General features: G+C 32.5%; 2 protein-coding genes across 8 annotated transcripts in view; both read right to left on the reverse strand.

Annotated features, from left to right (window-relative positions):
- Window positions 1–798: 798 nt before the first annotated feature.
- Window positions 799–20,590, reverse strand: part of LOC100116736 (histone-lysine N-methyltransferase SUV39H2) — a 114,659-nt gene continuing 94,867 nt past the window's right edge. For 4 of the 7 annotated variants that reach the window (XM_031923927.1, XM_031923924.1, XM_031923925.1 and 1 more), the window contains one exon: window positions 799–2,737. In XM_031923927.1, coding sequence (XP_031779787.1) covers window positions 1,047–2,737 — 1,691 coding nt within the window. In that variant the 3' untranslated portion in view covers window positions 799–1,046. The remainder of the gene's footprint in view (window positions 2,738–20,590) is intronic. The other 3 variants (XM_031923928.1, XM_031923926.1, XM_031923923.1) reach the window with 1 other exon arrangement.
- LOC116416240 lies at window positions 15,222–16,330 on the reverse strand. The gene is made up of 4 exons (XM_031923929.2): window positions 15,852–16,330; window positions 15,626–15,757; window positions 15,392–15,555; window positions 15,222–15,323 (listed from the first exon to the last, which is right to left on the reverse strand). The coding sequence occupies exons 1-3, from the start codon at window positions 16,093–16,095 to the stop codon at window positions 15,425–15,427; spliced, it is 507 nt and encodes a 168-aa protein (XP_031779789.1). The 5' UTR covers window positions 16,096–16,330; the 3' UTR covers window positions 15,222–15,323; window positions 15,392–15,424.

Raw genomic sequence — 20,590 nt, forward strand, 5'->3', positions numbered from 1 at the left:
CCTTGAAACTGGACCAAATCTGCAGATCACGTCTTCTGATATGCGTAAATACACGGAGCAGTCGTCATTTCTCATTCAGAAACAGATATCGTCGAAAAACCAGATCACGTCTGCGCGAATAACTATTTGCATTATTTCTTTTAACGAGACCAATTCTGCAGATAACGTCTTATAATATGCGTAGATACATAGAGCAGTCTTAATTTCTGATTTATAGACAGATATCTTTTATAAACCCTGATCATATCTGCACAGTTAATTATTTGTAGCATCCCTTTCAGCTGGACCAAATCTGCAGATCACGTCTTGTGATATGCGTCAATACATGGAGCAGTCGTCATTTCTCATTTACAAACAGATCCCGATATCGCACCTTGTTACATTATATATGTTAGTAAGAAAAATCTTTTTAAATTACATTAAAATAAATTTTTGTCCAACGAATTTTTTTTATAGAATTCAACCCAGGGTGGACCCCTTAAAAGCAATAGTATTTGATAATGTATTACTTGATATTGTATGTTTACGATTTTTCTGTCGAGTATAAACGAGCAGATATTAGCTTGCTTCAGATGGCAGACTCAGCGCAGAGCTGCAAGACTCGATGATCTTAAATTCGCCGCCCCGTGGCGGTGCTTCACTTTGCCTTGTGCAGTCGAGCAAATGACATACGTTTTAGTTAGTCTGTTTGATTTCTTTGTTACACAAATTATGTTATAGTACCTTTCTAGAGTATTAAAGTGATCCTTAAATTAGGGAGCTAACCCTAAGGCGGTAAAAATGTATGTAACACCAGAATTATATGAAATTAATAACAATTTATTTCACAATGCACGTCAACAAGAAACTACGATTCTATTTAGTCAATAACAAATCTAGATCTAATTTTTTTAATAAATACTATAATGTTTATATGATTTAAAGCTAAAACTTTACAAATGATTTTACTTAGCATTAAACGATTAAATTTCTTTTTTATGCACATAATGAATTAATGTCAATAATAATACACATAAAAATTTTCTTAGCCTATAATTTATTTTACATTAAAAAAGATATTGTCGACAAATACTAGCTCCACATTTACATCGAGTTCGATGTTCCAAAGATTTATTGTTGCACATTTCTTCTGGCAATTCAAGTCTTTGTCGTAATAAATCATCTTTAACTGTTTGGCGCATATAGTCAAATGTTATTTCTTCATTTTGCTTTATATCTTTTGTTGCAAAAAGAGCAAGTTTAGGTAAATTTGGATCGAGACAATCAATCCAAACAGCATAAACAGCTAAATTTGGATCGCATGAATGGTTAATAAAATGAGATATATTCCCGTAAATAGCTGCGTCTACAGTATATGGACATTGTCCTTCTGTTTCATTATAATCAAGATCAAAAAGATAGGTTCTTCCTGCGGCATCATATTCCTTACCACGCTTTTCTGCTTCTTCATTTGTGATAACTTCCCCGACATATTGAATAACAAATGTTCCTTTTTTGATTACACGTAAAGTTTTTACTCCCCAACCCCGACCATTTGAAGTCCTAAATACACAAAGTTTCATTTGTGAGCCACGCTGAACAACACGATTTTGGCAGTTATCTGGACAAATACAGCGCTTATTACATTCATATATTGGAGTACCAGGAGGAACGCGAATTCTACGAGCAGATGTATATGGCAAACTTCCATCACACATAGCATAACAACATTTAGTTTTTGAATCACATATAGAACATTCGCAACCAATCGGAGGTTCTTCAGGTATAATGACACCAGAACCAGGTAAATAATCATCAATATAAAGAAATTCTTGTGGCGCTCGTTCTAGATCTACCAAATTTTCAACTTTGATTGATGGGTTACCTTTTGTTATGCTATTCATTTCGTTTTCCCAATCTTTTAATGAAGCTAACTGTTCGGTTCTCGAATTGTATACTAACATATGTAAAATATTTTCTTTTATATTCTCTGCTAAGGTTTTAGTTTTTTTGTTATTAATACTGAAAAACATTTTGATTTTTTCATACAAATGATCTGTATTTATCAAGGATGAATCGATTTTTTTACCTTGACGGAATAAATCTAACATATGTCGTTCTATAACACTTGTATCAGGATAAAAGTTTGAATATTTTTGAAATCGTTCTAATAATTTTAATCTTCCATCTTCAAATTCCTTTAATAATTCTGCACAATTTGTTAAATTTTTAACGGGTTCCCAAGTATTATAGTCTGCACTCCAATTTTTCCATTTAATTAAATAATAAATGATATAATTCTCTATTTTCTTCCCGACAATTTCTTCAACTTCATATAAATTAGGATGTCCATCAGATTTTGTCATAATTTTTGCATGTCTAATATCTTCAAGTTGCACACGTAACTCTTTTAATTCTACTTTTTTAAATATATTTATACTGTTCGCATAGGTATTTTCTTTTTGAGGTCTTTTGAAAATTGTATGTGATAAAAAAATATCATTTTCTGCTAAAGTATTAGCTGACCTTTTTGAATCCTTTATGTTATCGTCATCAAATAAATCATCTGATAAAATCATATTAGCATGAATGTTTTTCGTGCTTACTAGATGTTCTACTTCCTCAATTTTTGGTTGCTTAGCTGAAGGATGACAGCTCCCAGGAGAGATGGGTCGTTTATCAGAAATAAAAGATAATATCGTTGGATTTCCAGGTAGGTCTGCTTCTTCTCCACGACTACATTCTGCTGCACATTCTTCTGTAAGAAAAACGATACGACTATTAAAAACCTATTGCTTGTCAACAAAACATTGAACCGATTGGATATATATATTTTTAATAATAGTACATAATAAAACACGTTTGTAATTGTCAGTTTTAGTATATAATTTTTTTAATATTTATATTTGTTTATTTTGTTGTAAGTCTAGGTGTGAATAGGCAACCTTATTTATTTCTACGGGGTTTTGAGTAATATAATAATACTCTATAAACATATTTGAAGTAAATAAATAATTAAATTAATAAATATTATAATAAAAGTGGAGAGTATGAGTGGCTCTAATACAAACAGAATTTTCACAATACGTTAACTTATCAAATAATTTATTTTTACTAACAAGTTTTAATTAAAACTAAACGAAATTTAAAACAACTCTTATCAATGGCTTGGACTAATATCGCTTCTATACTATTACTCAAAGGAATGACAAGTCACAGAACTTTTAGATTACCTTTGGCTTTGGATAATGTAGATGCTGCTTTTTCATAATAAAAATCAGATAAAAAAAATTAAGGCTGATTAATTTAATTATTTGGGATAAAGCATCTATGATTTCTAAAAAAGCTTTAGAAATAATAGATCGAACCTTACAAGATGTATGTGGTAATAACATACCTTTTGGAGAAAAATTAATGGTATTGGGAGGTGATTTTAGACAAATTCTTCCAGTAATGAAACATGGTTATAGTAGTTCTATTGTTGAGAAAATGATTGAATATTCCAAAAATCATGGCCTCTTTTCAAGGATTTAAAATAAAAAAAAAATTTGTTCTAATCGTAGAGAATTCTCACTAATTATAAGAAGCTAAAATTCTATTATTTTAGCTCCTTACAATGACGATATTAAAATCATTAATGATAAAGTGTTAAAATTGTTATATAGCGTTTCAAATACATATTACAGCATAAATTACGCAACACGTAAGAATGTAGATCAAACCGACAAAAATATTTATTTGAATTATCCGATTGAAATGTTAAACAAAATTAGAGAAGGTCTTCCACCTCACAAATTATACTTGAAAATAAATGGAACAGTTGTTTCGAAATTTAAGTTTTATAGATGGTCTACGCAATGGCACTCGTTTGTAAATTCTTAAATTATATCAATAAAATATTAAAGCAAACATAATAACAAAAGAGAATGTAGGAAATTCCAGAATCACTTTAGATACTGGAGAGAATTCTTCATTTTCATTTACTCGTTATAGAGAACTATTTCCATTCATATTAGCTTTCAAATTAACAATAAATAAATCACTAGGAAAAGTTTTGATTTTTTAGGAATTTTTTTAAGACGGCCATTATTTTCTTATGGTCAATTGTATGTAGCTTCATCTAGATGCAAAAATCGTAATAAAATATTTATTCAAAATGATTTAGAAGATTTCTTAAAAATATATTGTATGGAGTGAGATGTTCAAAGATCCAATTTAAATATATAAATATTATTATACAAATTATTATTATACAAATTCATTGCAAATTATCACATTTTTTTGTAGATACATTAAAATACGGAAGCCACAATTGACCACCGTTTTTCTAAGACTAATATATTCTACTAATTTGGTTTCAAAGAAAAAGACTTTTTTCTAATTAAAATATTTATTTTTTGAAACTGCCATGTTTTAAAACAGTCCCTACCACTGTTTCGCATTCGCCCAGGCTTACGCCTGTGAGACAGGGAAAACCCGGAATCACACTAAAGAAGAATTCCGGGGAAAAAACCTGCCTCGAAACAGCCGGAGTCTTCGGTACTTTTATTAATGTAAGTTCGGATTTTATCTTAATTGAAAAATGTTAAAGCTACATTTATTTCATTGTCAACTGTTTCATAAAATTCTATTTCAGAATTCAATTCTTTCAATTTATTGTCTTCGTGAACTCTTACTAAATTATTCAAGTAAAGTTTATAATTCACTTGATCAATTAAATGTTGATCCATTTAATTATTTAATTGTATTAAATGATTTCTGGGTCATTTCTATAAATTTTTAGATGCCTTGAAGGTGAAAGATTAAATCTTTCAAAACGTCGGCGAAATTAAAGAAACTTTAAAAAGGAATTGCTCGTAGAGATTACTCTATTCCCACAGTTTTAAAAAAACAACGAGCATTAGGGTCTGTTATTATTATATTATATTTATTTTTTATTTTTACATTTTTTAGCAAGTTAGTAACAATGGAATGGGATCCAGTTCAAAATTGATTAGTTTATGTATAAAATGTTCGACACAGAAATCATTTAATACAATTAAATAATTAAATAGATAAACATTTAATTGATCAAGTGAATTATAAACTTTACTTGAATAATTTAGTAAGAGTTCACGAAGACAATAAATTGAAAGAATTGAATTCTGAAATAGAATTTTATGAAACATTTGACAATGAAATAAATGTAGCTTTAACATTTTTCAATTAAGATAAAATCCGAACTTACATTAATTTAAGTATTCAAAAGATTCTAAAATTTCGTAAAAAGAACAATTTATTACCAAGTAAACTTAATGATAATGATCATAATGTATATGTTTCATATAATTTAAATAAGAGCGTCCGTGGCTCAGTTGGTTAAGGCGCACGCCTTAGCCGTCCGAAACACGTTCGCTCAAGGGGTCGTGGGTTCGATACCCGGTGAGGTCACTCAGATTTTTGTCTGAGTTACTTTTAACGGCAAAAGTACCGAAGACTCCGGCTGTTTCGAGGCAGGTTTTTTCTCCGGAATTCTTCTTTAGTGTGATTCCGGGTTTTCCATGTCTCACAGGCGTAAGCCTGGGCGAATGCGAAACAGTGGTAGGGACCGAAGGTAAGGCAGAAATTAAGGTAGCCCGATGCACTAAGCAGGGAACGTCGGCCTTACCAGTGTGGAGCTGGTCTAATACGGGACCTTCTCCGGGGAAAGCTACACTGAAAGACGGACCTGATGCCCTTTCGGGGGAGAGCTTAACCAGCATGGTGTGTGTCTGAAAATATGGTCCTCACCGGAGAAATCTCTCAGGGTGGAAAAATATAGGTATGGGAGATAGTGACGAAGAGATAGGATTGGGCACTACTTCCACACAGTGGCGGTGAAAGACCCCCGGCAGCTAGGGTCGAAAGGCTGCGCCGGTAATGGAAAGATAAATATATATATATATATATATATATATATATATATTTATATATATATATATATATAAAATTTAAATATAAACAATATTATACATCATATTAATAACTACAAAAAATAATTAATTTTGTAAATTTTTTTTTATAATTTGGACACATTTTGAAGAATTTTTTCAGATACAAGAAACAAGACAAATTTTTTGTAAAGTTATCGATTATTTAACTCCGTTTATAAAATTGTTTATTTCAGTTGAAAAGTACCTAGGTCAACATCAGTGATTATGTGGTACAGAATGTTAAATAAAAATAATCCCGCGTAATAATATGAAGAGATTTCATATAAAATCTCATTACGAATTGTAAATATATGAGATCTCATATGGATTTCATATCTCATAAAGATCTCAACGACATCTCTATTTAGTATTTCAATTTTCACACGGGATTATTTTTATTTGAAATCACTATAAATTGTTTCTTTATGGATTAATATTTTTTAAGACCTCTTAGATCACTTCAAATGTTATTTGAAAATAATTTATCAAAATTTTGATCACTAAACATTTTTTATTTTTGAATTATTTTTTTTAATATAAAAGCAGAAACAAACGCAAAACGGACACACATAATCATTAGCTAATACAAGTAAATATGTATTATTAAGTATTATTACATTATAGGATATGATGTAATAATACTTAGTTAACTTGTAAATATTTAATGTTTATTTGTACACTTTCACATGAAATAAGTTTCAATTTATATATCAAAAATCATATTTTTGAACAGGTTTTTGAAGCCATAAACATGTAAATATATGTATGTAAATAGATAGTAGTACATTGATTGTAACACCTAAAAACTTTTTTTAAGTAAAAGTGTTTCTGTAGGACGGAGGCTGTTTCGAAGTGAAGTCTTAGGGGAGGGGAATTGGTATCTAAGACTTGATGCCCCCCCCCCTCTCTCAACGACTGCACAGTTGCTTCCACACCCGATTCCCTTTCTCCCACAGTCCCTTGCGAGCAGACCTCCCTACCTCTCAGACTATAGGTACGGCTCCGACTCCTTCTCACCAGTTCGTCCCGCGCAGTCGAGCAAGACGGTCGACCGGTAGAGCCCTCCGCCCTCAGATGCTCCGACACTACTCGCACTGCGTCGAGGTTTCCCTTCCTTCTTAGACGAACGGTCGAAGCTTGCTTCCCGGACCAAGTCCACTCCTCGGTGCCTTGACGCTCAAGCGGCCAAATGACCGAAGTCCACCGAATTATCTACCGGTTGACTTTGTCCTGGAAGATATACTAGATCCCGTTTCGGTCGTGTCTGCGGACTAGAGCGCAAGGTCATCGTCGCTCCACATTCTCGGCTTTTCTTCATCTTCCACATACAGTTCTGTCACCCCCCCCCCCCCCACATCTAACGTAGGCTTCCTATAGCCACGGCTCGGCAAGCAGCGCTTGTCTTTCCCGCCTTCTAACTACCACGATAACAATCTGTCCTTTTCAGGGTAACCAAATATTAACGTAGAACTTACTCCCGTTGGCCCGCCTTATTGTTCAAGATCGGCTGACAAAGAGAGCATCTTACGATCTCTCGGCGTACCCACCTTTTAACAGACTCCCGTGTTATATGGGTCTAGGCAATAATTCCACGTTTTTTGTTAGATTATTGCATACAAATTTTAAGTTATAAAAATGGATCAGTAATAATAATTTTGTTTATGAATGCATAAACTTTAGAACAACATTCATTTTTGTCAATAACCATAATTTTATATAAATTGATCATCTCATAAAATCATATGAAATTATTGGTGATTGTGATACAAAAAAAAAACAATAAAAGAAATCAACGCGCCTGAAGTACATTGTACTATGATTCTAATATAATGTGCTTTAAACCGTACCTCTTAGGTGGTGTGGAAGACTGTCATCCTAAATTTTGAACTTTAAACCTGTTTATATAACGCAACTGAGAATTTAGTTTCACGAGATTACGCACTATACAAAAATGACTCGACTTGCTTATGTATAGGTCCAGAACTGTAGTATGAAATCTGAGTCTAGAAAGAGAGAAAAAGTACGCATACGCGTCGAAGGCCTGTAGACCTTTGACGAGTGTTTTAGTCTCGCACGAGAGTCTCGCTAGAGCAGTCGGGAATTCTTTCTTATACCAGTTCAATAAATGAGTTATTTTGTTTGATATAAACTGCTGATTTGTTCATTTAATATTCACCCATTTCCAATGGGTTATGGGCCCAGATAACGTGGTTAATAGTTACATAATTTCACTATATAAAAATGTGCTTAATCGTTCGATTACTATATCTCCATTTGCGAAATGCATTAAAATACAGACTGCATTTAAATAAGAAGATTATGAGAATATCATGAGTGATTATAACAGTGATAATGCGAAAGTGAATTGAAAATCACATGAAAAAGCGTTTCAAGCCTCGGGACGTGTAAGAGTCGCATAGTTTAGTGATTGCGGTTTTAAGGTTGCCTGGTTGTCTAATTTATACGGTTTCTATCCCGGTCGTTGCATGAAACCGAGGGTTATTGGGAAAGAATTTATTATAATACTGTATGTTTATGTGATACAGTTATGAGTAATATGACTATTATAAAAGTTGTTATATTTGTGTTTCTAAATCATTAAAGGTTTAGTATAAAAATATTGAAACTAGAAGTATGATTATTTGTATGTAATATTGCAAATAAACAATTATGAGATTCAACTTATATAATTATAACATTGAATATGTTGTTAATATCTTGGTCAAAATACTATGGATGAAATAATATGATTATTTAAAGCAAATGCACAAAAAGTAATTTTTGGAAATATTTGAAAAAGTTAAAATATAAAAGAAATGTAAACAAATATTTGAAAGTAATTGCTAAAAAAGGTTTGTTGAAACAATGAACTTCTACATCTATATTCTACATACATATATATACATAATATTAATTTGCTTAAATTTCTATCCAAAATGTCATTTAAGTTCAATTTATTCAAATTCCTCCAATTCTAATTGAAATTTTGTTAACTGTCACATAAGTCCTAACATCTAAGAATATTCCTACCGTTTTATTTTTTTTCTTTAGTACACCGATATTGCAATATTTTAATGTAAAGATGAAATATAGCACTTTCCGGATTTTTCAGGGAATTTTTCTAGACTTCTTGAAAATTTGGTCTTCCTGGAATTTTAACGCTAATAATATACGTCTGATTCTAAACGAGGTTTCTTGGTGGTTAAAGTTGGTGTAATTAGAAGGTAGAACCATATATCATTTACCATAACTGTAATGGGTTAACCTCAGGATTATCCTGACACTTGGACATCATCTACAAGAAGTAAAATTTTTCTTTGTTACATTTGTTGTATACTTAGTGCGTTGTATCCATAGACCATGTATCGTCATCCGGGAGGTGATTTTGGCACGTGGATATCGTCTACAGGATGTAAAAACTTTTTTTGGTATATTTGTTGTATACTTAGTGCGTCGTATCATAGGCCATGTCTCGCCATTAGGGAGGTGATTTTGATATCTGGACATTGTCTACTGGAAGTAAAATTTTTTTTTGGTACATTTGTTGTATATTTATTGCGGTGTGTTTAGACCATGTCCCGCCATACGGGAGAAGAGTTTGATACCTGGACATTGCCTAATGGGAGTGAAAATTCTTTTTTAGCACATTAGTTGTAGCCTTAGAGCATTGTATGGTAGACTATTTTTCGCCATTCAAGATGTGATTTAGCAATATTTATAGGTAAAGATGAAATTTTGCACTTTCTGGATTTTTTCAGGGAATTTTTCTGGACTTATAATTTTGGTCTTTCTGGAATTCTAACGCAGATTATATACTCGTGACATTGTCTGCTGTAGTTAAAATTTGTTTTGGTACATTTATTGTATACTTATAGTGCATCGTATCATAGACCCTGTTTCGTTATTCGATATAATAATAAGTGTCGAATGGTTATGAATCAGTAAAAAATGTTTAACTTAAATTACGGGCCAATTTACCCAGTTTTCATTGTGTAAAATACACGAAGATAATTGGTTATAATTTAACAACCTAAAAAACTGGACAAGTAAAAATTTTACCAGTAATTTTCGTCTTAGCAATAAAATATACCATTTTTATTGAGACAAAATATATTTAATAATAAAAAACAATAAATGGTATTAAAACAAATATATATCTTTTCATTATATTCAACATAAATTAAAGACTTCAATGTTATTAACTTCTTTTTAATATTAGTTTTTTATATTAGTTTACAATTAAATTTATATTAACTAATAAATAGACAGAACTGGCATAGTTACTTTAATAAACGTGCTATAATATGGCAACAGATCCCGTGTTAAGTCCTCTCTTAAAAAAATGATGGACTTGGTTGTGAAGCCTTTAATACGTGATTCTGATTGGTTGCTATGGTCGGTTGCCTAGGTAACAGATGAGAACCCGCACGCTTTAAATTCATAACCCTCATAACAGTCATAACCCTGGTAGAAAATTTTCAGGTGTTTAAAATAAAATGAAATGAGGTTAAATAGTATGAAATCTGAATAGCGGATTCAGAAAAAAATATATGCAATATTACCAACAAGAAATCTTGATAAATTAATCATTACCAAAAGTGTAGTATTGAAACATGTGCATTGAAAAGTGTCACCCTAACCCTATTTGAAGTAGGTAATGTGTGTGTGTGTGTGTGTGTGTGTGTGTATGTTATTTAGTTTTTTTTTTTTAATATAAGTGAGAAGTGCAATTAAAAGAATAAAAAGTATAAAGATATATTGTGTCTCCGTGCCCAAAGTCGCCCACGGTGAGGTTTAAGAAGTGAATTTAAAGAAAAGTTCAGTATCCGAGTCAGTGAATTTGAGTTTATCACTACAATGCCCTTTAAATTTTAAAATATGTAATCTAGATAATTGAACTGTTTTCATTCATATTTTCACACCAACGGCAATGTGAATTTTTTAATTTAGCGGCTCACATTTTGCTTATAGACAGTCACGCAGTAACTACTATCTCTAGCACATTGTATTTCCGGTTTCCAGTGTATTTTTACCTGGAGAAAATGATAAATATTTTGGCTTTTTTGTTAAGGCATTAATGAGAATATTTACTTTTAATAGTTGTGAGAGATTTTGAGATTTTTCCATTGCATTGCATTTGCTCTCATTTAAAAACTAATTTCTAGAGAGCTCATTTTTTGCATATATATTTCTGTTTTGGTTGTGAAAATATTTAAAGTTGAATTGACCTTAACTGAAATACTTTTGATTTCGACTTCAACACCCATGATAATTATTTAGTCGTATAAGTTATTCACATCAGTGTCGGAATCGAAATAAAAAGTATTTCAGTTAAGGTTAATTGAACTTTGTATATTGTTTCATTGACACAAAATAAATCTATATGTAAAATATGTGCTCTCTAGACCCGTTAGTTTTCGAATGAGAGCAAATGCAAAAATAGAGAAATAGGCATCGATCTCAAAATCTCTCACGACTGTTAAGAGTTAAAATTCTTATTAATGTCTTGACAAGAAAGGCAAAATATTTATCACTTTCTTCATGTAAAAATACACTGAAAACCAAAAATACAATGTGCTAGAGATAGTATTTACTGCGTAATTGCCTATAAGCAAAATGTGACCCGCCAAATTGAAAATTCACATGTGCCTCAATGTGAAAATATGAATGAAAACAGTTAAATTAAAATCATCTGGATTACATGTTTTTATAGGTAGCATATCAAGTATCTGTGTAAAATTTCAATTGCCTAGCTTTTTTACAATGCAAATGAATAGGGTTGTAATAATAGGCTTATACTCACTGACTCTTCTACTGAACTTTTCTTCAAATTCACTTCTCAGACCTTAACGACAACGACTTTGGGCGTTGTTAATATATTTATATTAAAAGTATTACAGAATATGGTAACATATGGTAGGTAATATGGTAAAAATATTAGCAGAAATTAGTGTACCCAAAACTTATGTTGTTTTTTCTACCAGGGTTATTAGACATAGATAGAATAAGGAGCGCGCGAAGCGCGCCTTCATTCCTAGTATATTAGAAAACCGAGTTAAAACAATCACAATGTCATATATCTGTTGTATGACTCTAACCAATCGAAGCAGTTCAATTAACATGACATCAACATCTATATTATATCACGCATTTTTAAGTTAATTCGTCTCATTGTCAGATCTCGATGCAAAGAACATCTATAAAACTATGACCGTCACCATGACGAAAATTTCTCAATTACCCATTTATCGTCTCTAGTGATGTAGTTGTGCCTTGTCGTTAAATTTAGTCCTTTTTCTCTGATGTTTTGTCGGTCGTTAATAAAATCTAATCTTTTCAGTATTATGTTTAATACATCACATCGCATCAAAATAAATATATTTTTTCAATAACTACATAATACTATCTAATAACAATACATCAAGTGGCGCGGTAGCGCCACGTAGGTGAGTTTGAGAAGCAGACGAAGCCGCGGCACCCATGACACTATTTACTTATATGTTGGTGTTTTTCATGATAGAGCGGATTTTTCATGATACAGAAAAAAATGCTTATTGTTACTGTTCGTAAGATTCTTTGGCTTATTAGTATGTTTTCTGAGCTAAACTATGATTTCCAACAAAAATATTAGTAAAAAGGCTGCTTATTTTTATAATATATGTGTATAATCCACAAATGCTAAAATTACGTTTCTCTTCTTTAGCCCGAAATGTGAAAGGACCGTTGTTAGCCGCAATAAGAGTTAGGACCGTGAAGTTGGCCGCAAAGCAATATACAGATGGGAATTGCTTTCTCAAGAAAATATAATAATATATTACGATATTTTGAATTAAGAGGTTGCCAGTGCATACTCTGCGTTCCGGAGCTGTAACAGTAACTAGCTTGTCAGGGTAGCCGATGACAAGATCTAGGTGGCGCGCTCCGTGGTTTTTGATGTCTAGGTGTAAAAATCATTTAAGGGCGGCGTTTAGGTGTACAGGGTGGTTGATGACGAGGTCTGGGTAGTTCGCACCGTGGTTTTTGGTGGCTAGGTGTAGAAATAATTCGAGGGTGATGTATATTAGAACAATCAGTGATTTCATCTTAGTAATAAAAATGTTACAAAAAAGCTGTGGTCGAATGGTGCTAAAGATGCTTATGTTTTATTTTTACGACTTTGAATATGAAATACTCTAAACAATTGTAAAAAAAGGATTGAAATCTCTAAAAAAATTATCTCTTAAAAAAGTAAAAGGTTAGGCGAGTTTGATATATTCCGCAACAAAATTACAGATAGAAAAAAACTGAGATCAATCAAACAAAGTTACGTTTATTACCTTTTACTTTTTTAAGAGCTAATTTTTTTTAGAGATTTTTCGAATTTAATTTAAATTTAAAGGAGGAGTATTATTTTTTAATGTTATGATGTAATTACTTCTAATTGTAAAATAAAATTATTGTATTAGTATTAATACAATAAAATTATTGTATTAGTGTATTATTTTATTATTGTTTTTGTTTCATATTTCTATTATTATAAATATATATTTAAAACTTGAATCAATGTTTAATTATAATGAGCAAGCGTCAGCGAGTGAATTTTCAGCTAGTATGTATTAATATATAGATTAAAAAATTTTGCAAGTCTCAGAGTTTATTTAATGTCTTTTAAAAAAAATTATTGAAATAATAAAGTTAGTTCAATTGTTACTCTAATATACTTAACATTTAATAAAAATATACGAATAAAATTAAATGTTATCAATATGAAAATTAATAAGCATGAATTTGATTAAAGTTGTTATAAAATTAAAGAAGTATTGAAAATTGTTGAGCATTGTAAACTATAAACAGTCCGATGAAATTTGAAAGAGAGCATATAAAAATTCAGTAGTAGATAAAATTGATAATTTGATATAGTATTCCTATTTTCGTTTAAATGAATAGATTAGAAAAGATATTGTCGTTGTAAAAGTATTTACATTTGATATGAAAGACAACGATTCATGCTAGTTAAATTTACAAAAGTAAAATTACAAATATGAAAAATGTCAAACAATGAAGTACATTATGAAAATGTACGACATAAAGTAAATGATATGCTAATGTTGCATGATTTGTATGAACTAAATTGAGAATAATAATCTTTTAGAAATAAGAAGTATGAATACAGATTTAAAAGGATAATGGAAAACGGTTGAAAACAGGTACGTTTACAATAATCAAATATAGTATAGTAATAATTGCTTGTTTAATGCATAAAAGTACAAATAATAATTTGTAACTACCCTGGTAGAAACTGTATCCTAGTTATTGGGAAGTTCTGAGGGTTCCAATTCAAGAACTTGGCAACTTTCTTTGCTAGTTTTTGTTACAAGATGTAACGCTTTTTAACCTAGTTCTAAGCAAGTTCTTGGACTCATAAACCTTACCTATTTACATAGCAGGAACAGCCTAAGATAATTGGGCAGATAAGAAAACTTAGTTCACATAGCCAAGTAAAACTCGACAGAAAATTGCTAGGATTCTGCAATGATTAATGTATGTTCATATAGGTTAGGTTATGAAAAGAGACAATTTGTTTAAATGAATAAAATTATTTGAAATAATAGTAACAATAAGTAAATAAACTCGTGGACGAATATTTTTTAATTTTTATTTACTTTACATTTCTAAAACATGAATCATAAATATTGATCAAGAATAACTTTCATAGAGACTGAATATTTTAAATTTATGTAACTATAAACATTTTTAGCACTGTTACTTTTTTATTTTTAAAAATCACCTAATAAAGATAGGTAGTCCTCATCAAATTCTCCATTGACATGTTCTTTCATCTGAGCAATCATAACATCTGCCTCTGCGTCACTATCCAAATTTAATGGAAGATATAGTGCATTATCCTCCAACAACGGATCTGTATCTTCCTGAACTTGAGAAGGTTCAACAGCAACAACTTGCACAATACTGTCTGGATGTTGGGCGAGTTCCAGATGGTTCTCAGTATTTGATTTTGTTGAGTTGTTTTGATCACTGGTAGATGGGGGCTTTTTATGCACGCATAAAAAATCAATAACCATTGATTTAGATATTTGTGGATCCAATCCAGACTGTAGAACGTTCATCTGAAAAAGAGATTTGTTAAACTAAGAATATCCAAAAGTTGAATAAAAACAATCAGTATTACCACAGATTCTCTAATAACTGATTATTGAAAGTCTTGAACTCTTCTATAGTTTTGAAGGGTATATCGTAGTTGAATTTTTCATTCAGCTGTTAAACTGTAGAAACGAATTCCATACTACTTTTGTTTCTTTTTTTTGATATCTAGTGTTGCTCTAATATCATTCTTCATTGTTGTCATTTTCTCATCCAGATGATGAATGCGCTCATTGGTAGTTTGTAGAGGCCCTGCAACAAAAATTATAGGAATATATTTTTATTTTTACAGGTGATAAGAAATAGTAAGAAAAACTAACCCATCATGGTTTAAAACATTGTTCTGATTTTATTCACGTTACATTTTTCAGTGGTTCATTCTCCTGGGAGGGACCGGTTAATAATTTTTTTGTAGACGTGCTTGTTGATGAACTGGCTATCTCAGGTGTCTTATATTTTACTTTATGCGATGCTGCTCCAACTTCTATAACAGATATCAGTAGTTTAATTATAAATGCAATCTAAAAAACAATTACCGTATACTTGAAACTTACTTCTCAGTTTTGATAATGATGGTAAGATGCAGCTGCAGCTTGAAGTAGTTTCGCTCGCATCTGAAGCTGCAGTCAAAGCGGTTTTCTGGTGTGTTACAAGGTCATTCTTCATAAAATCTTCTTCAAGAGTCGCTGAAACAATTTAAAAGTTACTTATTACCTTCAGATATTCAAAATATTAGACATTAAATAGATTTAATAGATTACTATATTTTTAGATAAATACCTGCTTTTCCTCTTGGCTTGTCAGTGTACATTGTACTTGGAGCGTCAAAGAGATTTTTAAGAGCCAGCTTCAGTTGAGTGCATGTGTTTTCATTGTAAAGAGGAGACGGATACCTTGTAGACAGTTTCTTTTTTTGTTGATTAGCCACTTTGTAGCGACATCTGTTTTCTTTTGGTTTCTTTCCAGCTGTTATAAACTCAACAATATGATACGGATATACTTCTTCTACCGATGGAGTGTCCATTTCTGAAATAGAAACTTATTTTTCTTAAAATTCAACAAACAAAAAACAAGGATTCTTATAGAGAAAGTACATCCAATATTAACCTCAAAATTAGCTATTCAGATATGCAAATGATTTTAAAACACAAAGTAAACTAAATTAATTTTGTAATTTTGTTTCAAAATTTGTATACTTTAATTTATAAAAACAGACGTATAGCTTATTAAATTGCAAAATTTCACTAATCACCTTTCTTGTAATAGAATCACACTAACAATGACATGATATAAAAACTCTCCTATCTGAAAAGCATAAAATGTTAGTTTTAACTCAGTTTTAACCTAGTACCTACTCAGTTTCAAACGAATTTCCTGCAAACCCGCCATTTTTTTCACACCTAACCTTTTAAGCAGACAACTTTTCTGACACATCAAGAGGTATACAAAATTTGAAAACATAACCTTTAGATTCATGAAAAAATACTAAGACCTGTCTGGTTATTATTTATTTTGGTAAATTTATAAATAAAAATATTAGTGATTACCTGCAAAATATGATGTTGACCCAGAAGTAAGGAAAAACAGTTATTCAGTGAACAGTTATTTAGTGGTATAGCATAACTTCGGCATTCGTCTTCTGGCAAAAAGTTCATAGATAACTTAACTATTTTGTTGCGGATCTCATCAATAAAAACAATTCTTGAATTTAAACTTATTTCATCATTACTAATCTTATATATTTCTAGAAGCGACGAGTCACATGGACTTAGGTGAATAGATTTTATAACTTTATATTTTACTACTTCTAAACAAATCTTCTGATTGATTTCCATGATGTTAGTTATTTTGATTATACTTCCATTATGCAGTAGTGTAGAGTTATCCGGGTGTTTCAAACAAAAATACTCCTGCTTGTACAACACTTGCTGCACTGTGTCTTTTTTATTATTATTTTTTTAAATAGTTACATTTTGAACTTCTGTTACTTGATTTGAAATCTTTCTCTCTTCATGTACTCCTCTACAGTACTGTGATATGGTTCTGTGAGGTGACAACAAAACCTTTTTAATTTTCCCTAATTCACTTTCAAATGGGGAAGCAGAAATATCATTGAGGTTGCACTAAGTTTTGAACGTCGTCTGCTAAATCATACAAGTTGTGTACATTTAAAGTCACAAACTTATCACTATAAAGAGAACTTGATTTTTCCACAAATCTCTTCAGATAGTCTCTTGATATAGTAGTGTATTGAGTCGCTTCTTTACTTGACAATAATCTACACGCCACATGAAATAATAAAAAATGTTCACATAAGTCTTGTTTTAAAATCTTTTTCAAAACTATCGGACCACAGTACATAAGAGAAATCTATGTTCAGCTGCTTTGTAATTAGCATAATCACTTGTTGGTCGTATTTTCCTGTTAAATTCCTTGGGTATATCTTTCTTCAACATTACTATCCGTCTGTCTAATTTAGTTTTTTGCTGTGCACTTATTTTAACATCTTTCTCACCAGCTATCCAATTTTCAATCAATCTTAACATTATACTTAAGTATAGAAGATGCATGGAGTCAAGCACAAACTGACTAACCAAGTTTATATTAGGCGTAACAGCCAGCAGTGGTGATGCATTAGTGTGATGTTCTACATCAATAAAAGCTCGAAAGTCTTCATCACTTCTTGGTCGACCAAAATCTTTATACACTGTAGTGTGATCTACTCTATACGCAGTCGTGTCGCATCTTTTACACCCGTTGAAACTCATGTATCCTTTAATCTGTTTCACTTGAGCTCTTGCGGGTGTGTCACAAACGAAAGATCTGATGTCAACTATAAAATCTACAGATCTAATACGAATTCCACTTTCTCAAAGATTGTTTAATTCTTACACAAAATCTTCAAAAAATTTCTGGCCATCAGCATACTTTCCTTTTCCATAAAAAATTGACACTGAAAATGGTTTGTATGTTATTGGCAATCGCTTATAAAGAATTCTGCAAAGGATCGGCCACATTGTTTTAGAACTTGATTTTTTTATTTTAACACCATCGATATTGAAATCGAGCTTCAGAATCTTGTCTGGATGTAGTTCAGGATTAACACAAGCTCGTAATCCTTTTGCGATTCCCAAGTAACATAACTCTCCTAATGATCTAGTTGAGTCTAACATTGTCCTGACCTGATATTCAGCACTTATGGTAAATAAAAAAGTTTTAGAGCAGGCTGGTATGTTTGGCAATAGTCATTTTTTTTAAGATGCTTAGCAAAGAATCCAGATGTATCTTAGGTATTCCAGACTCGACAGCCCAAGTCCTTAATTGGTTTACTTATGGCTCATCGTTCACAGAAGATGATTGTTCATCGCTATCATCATCGGATGTTAAACTATTGTCATCATTGGAATCCAGATCTGAATATTCTACAGGTTCTTCGCAATCAAGATCAAGCGTGCTCTAACATACACTCTCATCTTCATCTGATGCCATATTTTCTACTTCACTTTCAAGTTTGTTTTCAGCTCCACTTTAAAATTCATCTCCACTATCCATATCACTATCACTATTAAATTTATTATTACATGTAGAAGATTTCATCGATTTTTTCTTGAGATTCCTTTCTCCAAAGGTACACACGAAAACGTTTAGCACTACTCATGTTTTAAACATTATTAACAGACACACTAAGACAATAATAAGCAATATTTAAGCACGTGCTCATTTCGGAGCAAAACGCGTTTCGGAGTCGTTGTAGGGTTATGTACTCTATTCAAAAGGCGCAACTCATCATCGTATACTATACCTATTATTCAATGTTTTCGAAATGGATAGTACACAGTTGACTTGTGCCTTTGAAAATTGGATAAGTAAACATTTTTAGTATGCGGAGCGTTAAACGTATTTATGAAATGAAACTGATATAACTAATTTAATTATTAACGTCAATGCGTTGTCTATAAGTAATGTCTTATGACGGGCGATATTAGCACGTCATAAGCTCAGCATGCCGCGAGAAGAAAGACTTGTACTAAATTCACACTGTTACAGGTACCAGCGCTGGCAAGGCGGGGAGAGCCGCTGGACGACGCGAGAGAGGCGGAGAGAGGGGGAGAGAGAGAGAAAATTCGGCGACACGCGACTGAGACGCGTGCCGCGAGATACGATCCGACCTTTGAACTGACTCCTCGCTAGACGCTCAGTACTTTCGGGAGATAGCTGTTAGGAGAGTAAAAGTTGAAGTGTGTGAGTGTGCGTGCGTATACGACATTGCGTCTCGCTACCGCATCCGGAACTGCACCGATGGGGTTCCGACTGCTGACAGCGAACATCAGGGCGATACCGGCTAATTGTAAGTGCCAGCTCTCTCTCTCTCTCTCTCTCTCTCTCTCTCTCTCTCACGCTACACTCGCCAGAGCTCTCCTTATCCTCCCTCGTACCTGCGACCTCGCTTGCTCGCATGCAAGCCCTGTATATAGTTTGTCAATAAACGCTGTGACAGTTCCTCAACAATCTCGACAGTCGTTATTTTGCATGTTCCTCCGCGTATACTTGTACCTCGCTCCATCACCGACCCAGCCGCCTCCGCGGGCTTGCGTCTCGCATATGTACGAGATCGCAGCATAACTGGCCTGGCCGGAACCTATTCAGCACTAGGTGCTATCCCGACGACTCTCTTTCTCGAGAGTAACGAGGTCTACGGACCTTGATTATAGCGGAGCTGGAAACTGAGCAACTGCATCCAGTACACCGTTATATTGGCGCCCAACGTCTGGGATTAAACAATATTTGTTTAGAAGATTTCAAATTTCGGCATCGCAAGAAAAATAATAGTCGCACCGAAATAAAATCTATACAGCGAACAAAAGCTTATATTAGAGCGAGAACGCAAGTTACACGCTAAGCATAGCGACGCGCGACTTTGTTGACATCGCGGTCGAGCGAGCTCGCCGCACGAGATAAACAACACCGGTCTCCGGCGTTGTAGACGTTCGACGAAGTCGACGCGGCCGAAATATTATATTACGACTCATTGCATTTAGCGTACAAGTTTCGGAAAGAGTTTTTGTGATTCGCTTTAACAGTTGTTGTGGGCGGTTCGTATCTCTGTGTACGTGAATTCGTATTGAGTTTTTTTTTGTCACCCTCAAAATTTTTTTTTCCTTTTCGTGTTATCTAAATTTTTTTTTGATACGACTTCAAATGTATCGTAGAAAATTTGTTTAGTCGTAGTTAGTAACCGAAAATACGAATTCACAAACAATTATTTTTGTTCTTCTCCTTCTATTTCTTTTGTCCCATACAGTTACTACTATAAGTACGACACATAAGTCGAAGCGAATATTTACCGCGCGCAGTGTAGTCAGTATAGTATAGCAGCGCACTGTACATGCACATAGGTATATAGTTGCGTACATACAGTCTGATCTATAGGATAGCTGCGTACGATACATATAGGCATACAGACGTACAGTACAACGCTTACAGTAACATAGGTGGTTTTATACGGCACGCGCTCACGC

Source organism: Nasonia vitripennis (genome assembly GCF_009193385.2).
Source record: "Nasonia vitripennis strain AsymCx chromosome 2 unlocalized genomic scaffold, Nvit_psr_1.1 chr2_random0002, whole genome shotgun sequence".
Taxonomy (NCBI): domain Eukaryota; kingdom Metazoa; phylum Arthropoda; class Insecta; order Hymenoptera; family Pteromalidae; genus Nasonia; species Nasonia vitripennis.